This window comes from Filicampus tigris, chromosome 3 (genome assembly GCF_054856515.1).
Source record: "Filicampus tigris isolate MCC_2025a chromosome 3, RoL_Ftig_1.0, whole genome shotgun sequence".
NCBI classification, from domain to species: Eukaryota; Metazoa; Chordata; class Actinopteri; order Syngnathiformes; family Syngnathidae; genus Filicampus; species Filicampus tigris.
This window is the reverse complement of record NC_141219.1, coordinates 28,511,938-28,525,848: the sequence shown is the minus strand read 5'-3', so window position 1 is coordinate 28,525,848 and position 13,911 is coordinate 28,511,938. Positions and strand designations below refer to the sequence as shown.

Sequence of the window (13,911 nt, the reverse complement as noted above, 5' to 3'; positions counted from 1 at the left end):
GAGTCTCATTAGCTGACAAATGTCCTATTCACATCCACTTAACGGCTGGGAGTATCGTGAGTGGATTGAATTGTTTACAACTGTGACCCACATTTAGCCAGGTGATATCACAATAATATTTAAGATTGTGTTATAACACAAAACTGTTGGGTTTTATTGCAAAATGTTTCCGTTTTTATTGCATTATTTTACCATAAAATATTTACTGCAAAATAATGCAGTGTTATTTTAGGAGGAGAACGAAAGACTTCCACTTCCGGGTCGTAGCTTTAAGTGTACGGCGGTGCTGGCGTGAGCATGAATGACTGTTTGGAGAGATTTTTACGCTCTAGAGCAGTGTTTCTCAACCTTTTATTGAGCCGAGGCACTTATTTGACATTGACATAAATCTCACGGATCGCCACTTAGCAAAACTATGCACAATAAATGGCTATACAGGGTCATTATGTAACTTCTGTCATCTAGTGGAAGAACATTTGATTGTTTTGCCTGTTACTATACGTGGTTGGCATAAATAAATTAACGAAACAGTTTTAACTAAAATATATATATATATTTTTTGTCAACATAATTGGCGTTGGATGATTTCCTGATGATCTCTCACGGCAAACTGGTTGAGAATCACTGCTCTAGAGATGTCCCAGACAAGGACATACTTTGCAAATGGATGAGGTATCTACTAAATGTTAACAGTTAGTGCTAGCCACCTTTTTTCTAGCCACCTTTTTTCTCGTCAGTGAAATTGGCATCCTGTGGCGTAATGCATGGTGTAACATGAACCACGAGAGGGCAGACTATGCCTGTGAGTATGCCTGTAAGGGCAGATTATGCCTATGTGTGATATTGCAGAAGAGAACAGTGGTCTTTCTTTTCAAGAGAACCCAACACAAGACGTCAGTCGGTACTTGACCCGGTGAAGGATGATTACAGGGACGGCCGAAAACCCACTCCCGCCCTTGCTTAGTCCGTCCTCTTTTAAAAACTTCTCGTCCTTCGTCCGGGACAGACGATCGGACCGTTCCGTCCCTGGCACGAATGCCCGTCTCTGCTGTTGTTGTCGCACCTCGTTACAATAAAACGGTCCTTACTGCTTGAACATATAAGGACTTTAATTTTGTAAGTGCCGCAGGAAGTGTTAAGTGAATCTTTGCGACATGTCTTCCAATCACAATGCACATGATTGGCAGGCGGCAGGGGACAGGGTCTAAAACAATTTACTTTTTAGCTAACTTGGCGAGCATGTCAGATGAAATTGACTCGGCAATTATGGACACACTTTTTGTGAAGAAAGATGCCGCATTGGGAAACATCGACACTGGAGTCAAAAATACTGGAGATAGTGATAGGCATGACTTGGCGCAAAAAAATCTGTATGGTAGTAATGTCAAAAAGTCCTGCTCCGCCACCAGTCAGAAGCCACAGACAAGGCTGCAGTTTCTTCACTTGAGCGCACCTCATACCTACCGGGGGGCCCCAGCGACAACAAACGCACTGGCATCAATGACTGACCACGTCTGTGAATTGAAAGTGCGAGTGTGTGCTTTCATAGCAGAGCACGACCTTCCCTAACCATATCTCAACCGTTAGTGGAGCTAATCCAAACATGCGCTATTGATAAGAATACACTGTCAAGACTGTCCTTATACAATGCACCAGAGCTGGGCATTCCACCATAGACGGACACCCATTTTGCTGACGGTTGACGAATGATGAGAAAAAAATTTTAAATAGGCCATGTATTTAATAATCCATCTTTCGTCTATAGTCCGGTCAGGAACAAACTCGTTCCATATTGTCCACCTGTTGTGGTGATGTCGTGAGATTAGCCTACTCAATATGCTGCATTCTTACATCCTGCACACATTCCACATTTCCACACAAATTCACAGATTTTTGGGGGACGGTATGCATGCGAAATTGGTATTACTTTAAAAAAAAAAAAAAGGCTTAGATAGGTCTCAAAAGGCCTTAAATTTACCTTGAAGAAACCTGGAGGAACCCTGCCATGAGTCATCTTGTCTGTTTAGTCATTTTAGTCTAATTACCGTGTAGATTGCAGCAAATTATTTTTTAGGTCTTTGATTTTTCAAGTTAATGTTTTGCATTAATCACAACAGAATTTATGTTATCATATGCCTCTTTGTATTAATTGTTGATCTTATTTTCCCATAGTTTTACATTGTGAAGGAGAATCGGGGCAATGAGGGCACGTGTGTAGGTGTTTCACGATGGCCCGTGCATGACTTCAACCACCGCACCACATCAGATATGTGGTTATATCGAGCATACAGTGGAAACCTCTATCACAATGGGGAACAAACCCTGACTCTGAGCAGCTTTACCCAGGGGGACTTCATCACTTGTGTTCTTGACATGGAAGCTAGAACCATTTCGTTTGGGAAGAATGGAGAGGTAAGAGGTGGTGATGGGTTGCATTGGCTATAAACACAAATGTGTCATGTTTAATTTAATGCAACATTTCTGCATTAAAATGTATTGGCTAGGCACAGGGTAACAAACTATAATATCGATAACATCTAACTATTGGAGGCCTCTGATATGACCAATTATGGTAGCTTAAATATACCACATCTTTCATGTGAAGGACCAGATGTCTTTGATGTAGTAACTCTGTATCGAAATTTAGCACCGACATTCTAAAATCTGAACAATTCCGGAATAACCAGAATGATCGCGGTTCCACTCGAGTTCCTTGCATTCATATTGAATTTTATTAGCTTTGATAATGACTCGATAACAAAATAATGCAGAATCAGTCAGATTCTATCTACCAATTTGCTCTTTTCTAATACTTTTTTTTCTTTTTTTTTATTGGTAGAAATGCGTCTCCGTAATTAAATGTTAATCAAATTTTTGGCTGTTTAATCCTCACTCTGCCCGTTACATTAGTCATGGACATGTTTGTTAAACTGCAACAATAACTAGTAGTAATAGTAAACAATGACAATTTTAATATCCTCATGGAGTTGTTTATGAGATTTAAAGGAATCTTACTGTATTATTCTGAAAACTAATTATGCAAGTAACTAACTACCAGCAAATCATGCAAATGCATAAGGAATGCATAAATTATCTGCATATTTCTCCCTAACTACTAATATTTCATTCCACAATATTTGATTCCACAGGAACCCAAGTTAGCCTTTGAGGATGTGGATGCCACCGAACTCTTCCCTTGTGTAATGTTCTATAGCAGTAACCCAGGGGAAAAGGTAAGAGAGAAGTGCACACGAGATAGCGTTCTACATAACAAAAAGATGATGTGTGTCCCAGAGTGCTAAATTATTACATACCTGATGATTCTATGCTTTTTAATACAATTTTAATTTCCATGACCAAATTTGCCTGTTTGCAATTGTCGGTGGGGAAGTGAGGTTTGGAATTGTTTCAAAACATACATTCACAGTATGTCATGCCCTTCTGTCTTGATATGCAAGTGTATATTTTATGCTCGTCTAATCATTTAACCCCTTCTAGGTTAAGATCTGTGACATGCAGATGCGAGGTACACCTCGAGACCTTTTGCCCGGAGACCCAGTTTGTAGCCCGATGGCCACTGTCCTTGCTGAGGCCACCACACAGTTAATACGAATCTTACACCGCACTAATGACTGGACGCATCGTATCAACAAAACCATGATTGAACGTCTTCAAAAAATCAAGCCTTGCTTCAGAGATACAGCAAGTGCCTCTGCTAGCTGTGGTGGTCAGAGGCTGAAAAAGAGTCGCTCAGTGCAGGGCCGCGAGGAACATGACATCCAGCGAGAAAGTCAAGAAACACCTATTCGGACTGAGGAAGAAAGGGGGCGCCACGGACGACAACATGGCTTAGGCGAGCTTTCGGAGCACCTCTTAACAACTCTCTGCACTGAGGTATGGCCAGTCTTGGCCGTAATCGGGGGTGCGGATGCAGGTCTCCGTGTTGGCGGACGATGTGTTCACAAGCAGACGGGACGGCATGCAACTTTGCTTGGAGTGGTGAAGGAAGGCAGTACCTCAGCCAAGGTACAGTGGGATGAGGCTGAGATCACCATCAGGTAATTTTCTTTCACTTTTGGGTGGGGGGACTGATACGCATTACAGTAATTTGTCATTTCTGTATGATTAAGTAATTTATCAATCATGATCAGAATTCGGGGCAATCAAGCTGGCATTCAGTGCTATATTTTTCAGTTGCTATGTTTTGATGCATACTAGATGTTCATGTGGCAGCAACCAGCAGAAGGGACACTTAACAGAACTGTTTTTAAGATAAAAACTGTTGCCGCTCATTTAAACAACAGTATTGTTTTGGTGAAGAAAGAAAAGTTGAGAAAATTATTTCCAAATGAATGCTTTACTGCAAAGACGATCACATTATTGTTCTTTGTCTGAACACTACAAACATTTTCTGAAACGGAGGACATGCCCATGTACCTCACATTCATTCATGACTGACTCAACACAAGAGCTTTTGAGCTGCATAATGCCTATCTCCGCAAAGCGTTGGTTTGTTGTCTTCTGTAACTGTCAGAGTGATTAGCTGTTTTAAGACTACATTTGAGACCATTAATTAATAGGCTGTAGTTTAATTTAGTTTTAGTGTGCTTAGGCAACTCAATGAAGAGGTGTATCACAAAGCTGCTGTAATATTGGAAATGGTTTATTGTGCAAGTTACAATGTTGCTGGCCAGTGTATATTTTGCTTATTCTACTTATTTGGTGAATCATATGCTTGTTATTTTTTCCTCAAGTGCCCATCCTTAATGTTTTGTACCTACAGGTATCTTGACAAGTAAATGCCCAGTTTCCTAAAATAATTGCAGTTTTAAATGTTGAAATAATTCTTATTACACAAAAGTGACATGTTAGTAATGCCATGTATTTTTTATATTTTTGTGTATTTTTTTTCTGTTCATTGCCCTGTAGCTGCTTCTCTTCATATCCTCTCTGCATGACACTTCCATTTTCTACCCTCTTCCACCTTATTATTAAGGATAGACCAATATGGGTTTTTTTTCAGGGCCGATACCAATACCGATATTAGTGGTCAAGGAGGCCGATAACCGATATTTGGACATTTTCAGCAAAAAGTAAATAAAATAATAGCGTGAAAATCTTAAAAAGTAAATAAATTAATCAAAACATTAAAATGTAACTTTGTTGAAACGTCTTTCAGCGTATGTTTATTGGGCAATTATTCAGTTTTGCATAATGTTCATTTTTTAAAAAAATATTACTATAATTCTTTTACTATTTTTATTGTTATTAGATTTATATAAATCTTTTTTATAAAATTCTAGCAAAAAGTTCGAGGAACACCCAGGGTTGTCAGCATGTCTTAAAAAGTGAAATGAAAAGTGAAGCAATAGCACCATATAGTTTTCTACAATAAATGAAGTCCTCCAAAACTTCAAAATGACAGAAATGTTAAACTTTCACATTTCTTTGTTCTGATTTCAACACAGTTTGAAATTGATTTATTATCAGCCCTCAGATTTTTTAAAAATGCAGATGGCGATATTCGTCAAAACGCCAAAGACCGGCTCCGATAATCGGCCCGGGCGATAATCGGTCCATCCCTAATCATTATTATTTTACATGCATGTCTAGTGCAACCTATACATTTTTTTCCATCTGTCTTCAAGTTTCTCTCTTGCCCTTTTCCCTCACTTTGCTTTTCCTTCCCTTGTCTGTTTTAATTCTCGACTCACGTCATTAAAGCTTCCCAACTTTCTGGTCGCCTAGTGACACACCGTTGTACAACCTGGAACCCTGTGAGCCTCTGCCCTTCGACGTCACACGTTTCCGTGGCCTCACAGCCTCGCTCCTTTTGGATCTCACATACCTGACCAGCATCCATGAGGAAACGGCTGCGAAACTCAGCGCGCGGCGCCACGAAAAGAGGCATCGCAACGCACACTCGACAGGACATGAGCCGGCTAGTAATGAAGACAAGTCAGACAATGAAGTGGCCAACCATAACGAACTACGGGACAACATTTGCACTGGATCTGGAGCAGTTCCACATACCACTACCTGTGACCTGCGCGTGTCGCATAGTCTTGATGAGGTCAAGGCACATGTGGCACCCAAGTCAGAGAGTGACATTTCCTCAGGTGGTGGGGGTGGTGGAGTAGTTGGAAATGACGCACTCTTTCATGCTCCTGTTGAGGGGAACCGGAAGAAAGGCCACGAGCATGGCTCCCGGAGCCATGAGCCGTACCCCTCTTTTACTGCTCCCCAGTCGGAGATCCATGCAGTTCAGCTTTCCTATCTCTACCTGGGAGCCATGAAGACCCTCAGTGTCCTGCTTAGCTGCAGCAAGTATGCTGAGCTTCTGCTTATACCAAAGGTACTCACAACATAACTCATTCACAGTTGATTTTTCCAATCGAGATTTTGATTTATGAAAGAATTAGTTCAGCGAAACTACTGTCATCTGGTAGGCTTAGTCATGCAAGAATTTTAGTTTGAAAGACAAATCAGTCATCTGTACTATTAAGAATGTCGATTTTTCTCCCTGATTTCGACTTGTAGACTGGCACACTCCCATAAAATTCAAACCTGTTATCTTCCTTAAGGTGTTACCAGAATCCAGTGGGCACAATGCTGATGTTAATGCCAACACCAGTGCCAGCACAACTGCAACATCTCCAATCTGCCAAGAAGAGGTGGAGATGCGGGCTGCTCTCCAGTTTCTCATGCGTCATATGGTGAAGCGGGCAGTCTTGCGCTCCCCCATCAAACGTGCTCTGGGGCTGTCAGACCTGGAGAGGGCACAGGCCATGATCTACAAGCTTGTGGTCAATGGACTGCTGGAGGAAACCAGTGGGCCAAAGGCTAATAAACCTGGTGAGAAAATTAAAATCTATATATACAAAAAAATGTTTTGGATTAGAACATTTATAGTCAAGTTTTTAATGTGATCACCAGGTGAAATGCACAAGGTTAAAAAAAAAAAAAGGGAAAAGCTAAACAAGCACACAATGTGTATTTGATTTTTGTTATAAGCTTAGCCACCATCTATTTTCTGCCATCTCAGGCAGCATGATGTTGTTCTAACATTTTTATTGTTACTGCTTTAATATTGACCTCACGCGCAAATACTCAAAATAACAGACATGTTTCCTCGTGTCTGTTTTAGGCGTGCGCATTGAGCCAGAGAGTGAAGGCGAGGGTGTAGAGGGTGAACAGCTGGTACAGACACCAGTCACCACCAGCCCCTCTGCCTCTAGTACCACTTCCTTCATGAGCTCCTCTCTAGAGGACACCACCACTGCAACCACACCCGTCACGGACACTGAAACCGTCCCTGCCTCGGAGTCTCCAGGGGTCATGCCCCTCAGCCTTCTCAGGTTAGGTCATATGCTGTGCACATTAGTCATTTCCTAAGTTGTCATGATATGATTTCAAGGAGCAGCAGTCCTTGAAGGACCTTTACGATTTTTGGGGCTTGAATGCAATGTGCAACACAAAATAGATTTTAAGTCTTGTTGTATGACGGATGTCAGCCGTCATTCTTGACGTGCCTTTAAAACGGAAGTCAACCCAAACATAAATATATTTTTTTCAAGAATGTGTTCTATGCAAGGCCACTAGTTGAAACAGGGCCTTCTGATAAATATTGCGTTTGTGGAATAAGTGTTAATCCACTGGTTTTTAGCCATCTCTGGGGGCAGCCATTTTGTCTTCTGTCGACTGAATATGACATCACAACTGCTCACTATGACCAATCACGGCTCAGATTCAGAAAACAGGTCAGCCGTGATTGGTCGTTGTGAGCAATTGGGATGTCATTTTGCTAAAAACGAGTGCATTTTGCTGCTTAATGTATATTCCACAAACGCAAAATTAATCAGAATGTCGTGTTTCAACTAGTGGGCCTGCTGGAAACATATTCTTAAAAAAAATATGTTTGTATTGACTTCCGCTTTAAGCAATGCACAGAACCCATATTTTGTTCAGCGGTGCCACACACATGTGCAACTCTTGTTTTGGTCATAGCTTCCAAACCTGTGTGGGCTACGTCTTTGTCAGCACATTTATATAATTTTGAATTGGAACTCCAATTGAGTTAGTTTGACACTTAACTTAAAATAGCAACGCGACAGGGAGCCACCATCTTGGTGGAATTTTCTAAAAAAGAAAAACACCAAATTTGCACTAGATATGCCTCCAAAATACCCCATGAAACATACATTCATGAGTACCAGTAAACAATTGCTGACAAAAGCACATGACCTACTTTACTGCCTAAACTGCTCTTCTTATGAATGCTTAATTTGCGGTACTTACCGGTAAGTCCGAGTTTTTTTTAGGACAAGTCATGCAGTTTAAAATGCAGTAATTTTAAGAAGCCCACTTGGAGCACACCTAGGAATTTCGACCCGAACAAGCTTAAGATATTTTTGGCTGAAACTTGTCACCTAATCGAGAAGGGGTTGTCCGAGTAGCAGACAAAATTAAAGGATCGGTTGTAGTTGTAGACATCTGTATATTTGATGCTCTCATTCTAGTGAATGGGACCTAGCACGCAGTGCGTGCATTTGTGAAAATGTTTACCCCAAGTATCATTATTTAGAGTAAATATTGTTTTTGGAGTTGAGGAGACTTTGGTTGGTTGTACGTGTGTACAACCAATAATATTTTTCATTCGCCATGTTGTGAAATGCACGCCTAAATTGGACGCAGTGTCGAGCCCTGTTCAGTGTTTAAGAAGTGCAGTCCACTTGTTCACATATCATGTTTTATGCAACATGCAAAGTTGCATAGTTGAAGTGTTAAAGCCACTGATTTGTTTGTATTATTGGTGTAATCTGCACTTTAGTTTGTTTGATTCTTACTGATTTACAGTATAGTATACGCATAAGTTTACGCCACAACTTGTGTGTCAGTATTATGTTGTCATGGCGAATGCTTACAAGACTAAGAATGTCAAATTATATGACAGTAATTGTAGTAGTGAAATAAACTCTTTCATAGCCCTATTAGCCATTAGCTCAGCAGCCCAACTTTTGTTTCCTCCGCTGCCCATGCCGGCTGCCAGATCCAACAACAATCCACCGAGATCCCGCTGGTTGCGCTCTCTCATCCGGGATGTTGCAAGTGTGGTGAAAAGTCGCCCACAAGTGTGGTGAAAAGTCGCAACAGAGTGAATTTCCGAACATGTCCCTAACGAGCTCATTGGTAAATGAAATAAAGTGTTGCAAACATACAATTTGCAGAGATAAACCCTGCCCAAATGACTGTTCGCCCTTTTTACTTTTTTAATATGCTGATACACACGGACAAGATTGTTGGTACCCTTCCATGAAAATGAACTAATAAACTAAACAGAATTATTAAAACAACAGCAACAAAAAAAATCATGTTATAGCATTTTTAATTAATAGATTGTTTTTTACATTTTATTTTTTATTATAAGTTCTGTCGGACTAGAAAAGTTGAGGAATGTCTCATATTTATTGGATAAATGTATTATTACTTTATTAAGTTTACGTTAATGACAGTGACCATTGTGGGATTTTCTTGGATTGAGTAGTAGTTCACCTGTGAAAAAACCTAAAGGTATGATGCTGAAAGGTGGCAAAGTGGCATCTATGCTATCAGAGGCGGACGTATTTCAACCAATAATTTGAACCAATAATGGTTTATTATTATTTGAGTGTGTGTGATTCATTTAAGCACAATTAATGACCAATCCATAAAACAATAAGGTCTTATTATTCTTATTTTTAAAATGCTTGCCTGTATGGATGATAGTTTGAGGATTTATGAATTTGAAATGATTTTCTGTTGGCCCAGACAAATGTTCTCCAGCTACCCAACAACCACCTTGGTTCCCACTCGGCGAGCACAAACACCCCCGGTGTCATCTCTGCCAACATCGCCTTCTGATGACGTCGGCCGCAGGCAGAGTCTTACCTCTCCTGACTCACAGCCTAGCAGACCGCAAAACAGGTCTGGTACCTGTAAGTATGCCATATTTACATGACTGAATAGGAAAAAAAATGAAATGTAGGAATTTTTGCAAATTTTTGACTTATATGAATTTATAACTGAAATATATGATCATAAGTATTCAGACCCTTTGCAGCGACCTTCATATTTAACAAACATGAGGGATATATATTCATATATATGTGGACATGAATATAATATGGTTTATTGACGGTAGCAAGTAACAAGCGGAAATGACGTCTGTTTGCGTCCCGACGTCTGTGCGTCTAAGTCACTAAGTCATTGATTTGCGAGTTAACTATTGAACCATGTGATTAATTACGATTAAAAATGTTAATTGACTGACAGCCCTAATATTGATTTTCTTAATATTTAATTGCACTCACTAACCATGGCTCTTTTTTGCTTCAGCTCTATCAGACCCCAGCAGCAGGCTGTCAACATCTCCACCCCCTCCTGCAATTGCTGTACCCTTGCTGGAGATGGGCTTCTCCTTGCGCCAAATCACCAAAGCTTTGGAGGCAACTGGTCAGTCTCTACTAGACTAGCTGTTGTTGCATTTCATTGTTGAATCATACTCATTATTAAAGAACAACAGAGTAACCATGACTTTTAGAACCCAAAATAGATAACCCTGGTCTGATGTGTTGAATGGTTAGACATTGGTGATGCTCCAATCGATCGAGCACCGATAATGATCGGCCGATTTTCGTGAAAAATTACGTGATCGGCATATTCGATCAAAGCCTTTTATTGCCGATCAAAAAATCCGATCACCCGCAGCTCATGCTTCGCAGGCCATGAGAGACCAGCCTGCGAGCAGTGTTGCGCCCCCGCCCCCCACCCCTCCCCTCTCCCTCTGCACGCTGCGGAGGCGCACGACAATAACAAACAGTCAAACATCTCTCCTCTGTGGAGTTTGCGTCTTGTAATATATGCCATGAAAAGGTACCTCGCGGGGGGGGCATGGCCACAAGTTTCAACACAACCAGCTTAATCCGACATTTGAAGAACAAGCAATTGGAAGACTATGGTGAGTTTACGAGGCTAAAGTAAAGTCAAGGCAGACACAGCAGCAACAATGACGGCAGCTAACGCAGCCCCTGCTGACCAACTCAACCCCATATCAGCGCGACAGGCAAAAGGCAACGCAAATAACCAGGAAAATTATTAAATGTATCAGACGTGATGACCAGCCATTCTCGGTGGTGGAAGACACCGGATTCCGCCGTCTGCTCGCCTACTTCGAGCCTCGCTAGGTGCTAACAGGACGCAAATACTTCACAGACGTAGCTCCACCAGAGAGTGTATAGTCGAATCGAAAGTTTCCTAAAAGAAGGCCTATTATCCTGTTTAAGTTTTACAAGTGTTAAATGGAGCTTGGATGTCAGTCCTGTGTCGATGTTGAGTCTACCAAGGGAGTTTTTCGCGCAGTGTAAGTGGCATTATTGCCACAGAGAGACGCATTGTTGGTCACTTGTGGGCAACAGACCCACTATATCATTTTATCATTCACAAAAAGATTAACAGTGACTTTTTTCTCGTTGACAAATGCACAAGATAGTTTGTTTGTGAAGCCTGCATGTGACTATTTTTTCTACTTTGATTATATTCCGAACCATGCAATGTTTAGGTGGCATGTTATTTATTTGACTTTTTGCATAATGAATTCTGTTGAAACTGCTGATTGTTTTGATCTGTTAAAAACTTTTACTAAAATCTGGTAAATTTAAGTTTTTCAGTTATCTTCGTGACTGAGTAATTGTTGTATTGTGCCAGCAACGGTTTTGTATTTCTTCATGCTTTTGAAAATATATATAGATTTTTGTCAAAATTACGGCAATAATATGGCTGGGGTTTTTTTCAGATAATATTGCATAATAGTCGTCACCATAGATAAATGGAAAAATATACAGGTATTCCATGTGATCGGAATCGGTATTGGCCGATCTCACTCATGCATGATCGTTATCGGTGTCATAAAACCTGATCGGAACATCCCTATTAGACATCTGTACGTTTCCAGGTGCAAGAGGAGAAGCAGATGCCCAAAACATCACAGTGCTAGCAATGTGGATGATAGAACATCCTGGTACAGACGACGGGCATGATGAGCCTCACACGAGAAGCAATGGAGGTGATGTGTCTGACTCCCCGTGTCCAGGTGCAACAGCATCTAGTGGAGGCAAATCTCGGGACAGAAACTCCTATGTTTCCTCACCTGGAGACATTGCTGATGTTTCCGAAATGGAGGAGGGCTTCAGTGAGAGGTACAACGGCCTTGAAATGTTTAGTTTGTTCCGTGTTTGAATTGGATGTATACCGAACCGAATTTTGTGGTAGTCAGAGTTTTCCACCCCTAACTGTGAGAAAGTTTAACAACTGATGAAATCAATGTTTATAATCATAATCTGTTTGTGCACACTGTAGTCCAGAGGGACAAGAGCAGGATAATGCATCCGCCTCTAGTGGTGTTCCCCTGAGAGGACGTTCTGCTGTTTCTCGGAAGCACCACTTTGACCTGGCTGCACGCAGACTGTTTGCCCGTGCTGGTGAGAATTAGATATTTACAATTGGTCAAATCAAAACCTAAATAAAGATCCCACTTCCTGACCACTCTTTAATTTTCTCCACCGTATTAGCTGGATTGTACCGGTCAGTGCAGGCCCAACACAGCCAGTCACGCAGGGATGTCCCATCCCACCTGCCACAACAAGACCCCGGTGCCCTTTATGACTTTAACCTTCTGGATGAAGAGCTTGAGATGGACCTGGACGAGGAGACGATGGAGGTCATGTTTGGCCAGGAACTTGCCAGTGACACTGACATTCTGGGAATGTGGATCCCGGAGGTACTGGACTGGCCAACATGGGTGTGTGTGACTTTATGCTATGAGCAGAGGGCTGCCGTCATGTGTCAGGTCTTAGTTATCCTGCATTACTTCTCACTTCACAATCTAGTCAAATGAGTAAACTGAATTCTCTATTGCTATTTTTCAGCTAGTTTTTGGGGTTTTTTTTTAAGCTGCACCTTTTTAGGACATTGCTTCGACTTAGCTGGCATGACCTTAATTAATCTTGTCTTTTAAAAATGTAGTCACATTTTGCGTCTGTTGCTTGGGAAGATAGTTCACTAACACTTACACAAGTCCAACACTACACTGCCACTAACACCTGTCATTAACTAATGTCTTTGATGTACCATTCCATGAATGCTCAACTCAATTCTGTATAGTGTTCTATGTTATGTAAATATGTTTAATGTATGTCAATGTGTTTCTTTTTGTGATACATTGCCACACATCACAGCATGTATGTGAGACAGATGACCGCGATGAAATGGTGGTGTGCGAACTGTGCGAAGCAAATGTAGCCAACTTCAATCAACATATGAAGAAAAGTCACCCTGGTTGCGGTCGCAGTGCCAACCGGCAAGGCTACCGGAGCAATGGCTCCTACGTTGATGGCTGGTTCGGAGGGGAGTGTGGCAGTGGAAACCCCTACTACCTTCTTTGTGGTGCCTGTAGAGAGAAATATTTAGCAATCAAAAGCAAGGCAAAAGTTCCAATTGTGGAAAGGTAAGCACAAATGTTTGCATTTTAAACATCAGTATGGGTGGCTAACAGTCAGAGGTCTTCTGTTTGATTATTAGCTTTGGCCTTTCTTTGGCAATTTCTTTGGCAAAAATGTTCTTTACAAGAAAATGTTCTATGGAAGCCCACTAGTTGAAACAAGGCATTCTGATTAATGGTCCATTTGTGGAATATGAGTTAACCAGAAAAATCCACCCGTTTTTAGCCATCTCGGGGGGGGCGGCCATTTTTGTCACTTCTGTCGACTGAAAATGACATCACAGTTCGTCAGGACTCAGTTGACCACCAATCACGGCCCCCTGAGACGGCTAAAAACGGGTGGATTTTGCTGCTTAACTCGTATTGCACAACCGCAT

General features: G+C 41.3%; 1 protein-coding gene across 11 annotated transcripts in view; it reads left to right on the top strand.

Moving 5' to 3' along the window:
* The window catches only part of herc1 (HECT and RLD domain containing E3 ubiquitin protein ligase family member 1), a 99,245-nt gene that overhangs the window by 56,917 nt on the left and 28,417 nt on the right, over positions 1-13,911 (top strand). For 7 of the 11 annotated variants that reach the window (XM_086024814.1, XM_086024813.1, XM_086024810.1 and 4 more), the window contains 12 exons: positions 2,173-2,412; positions 3,150-3,233; positions 3,499-4,058; positions 5,725-6,355; positions 6,585-6,855; positions 7,148-7,358; positions 9,808-9,974; positions 10,375-10,491; positions 11,990-12,233; positions 12,394-12,515; positions 12,606-12,835; positions 13,272-13,540. In XM_086024814.1, coding sequence (XP_085880940.1) covers positions 2,173-2,412; positions 3,150-3,233; positions 3,499-4,058; positions 5,725-6,355; positions 6,585-6,855; positions 7,148-7,358; positions 9,808-9,974; positions 10,375-10,491; positions 11,990-12,233; positions 12,394-12,515; positions 12,606-12,835; positions 13,272-13,540 — 3,146 coding nt within the window. The remainder of the gene's footprint in view (positions 1-2,172; positions 2,413-3,149; positions 3,234-3,498; positions 4,059-5,724; positions 6,356-6,584; positions 6,856-7,147; positions 7,359-9,807; positions 9,975-10,374; positions 10,492-11,989; positions 12,234-12,393; positions 12,516-12,605; positions 12,836-13,271; positions 13,541-13,911) is intronic. The other 4 variants (XM_086024811.1, XM_086024808.1, XM_086024807.1 and 1 more) reach the window with 2 other exon arrangements.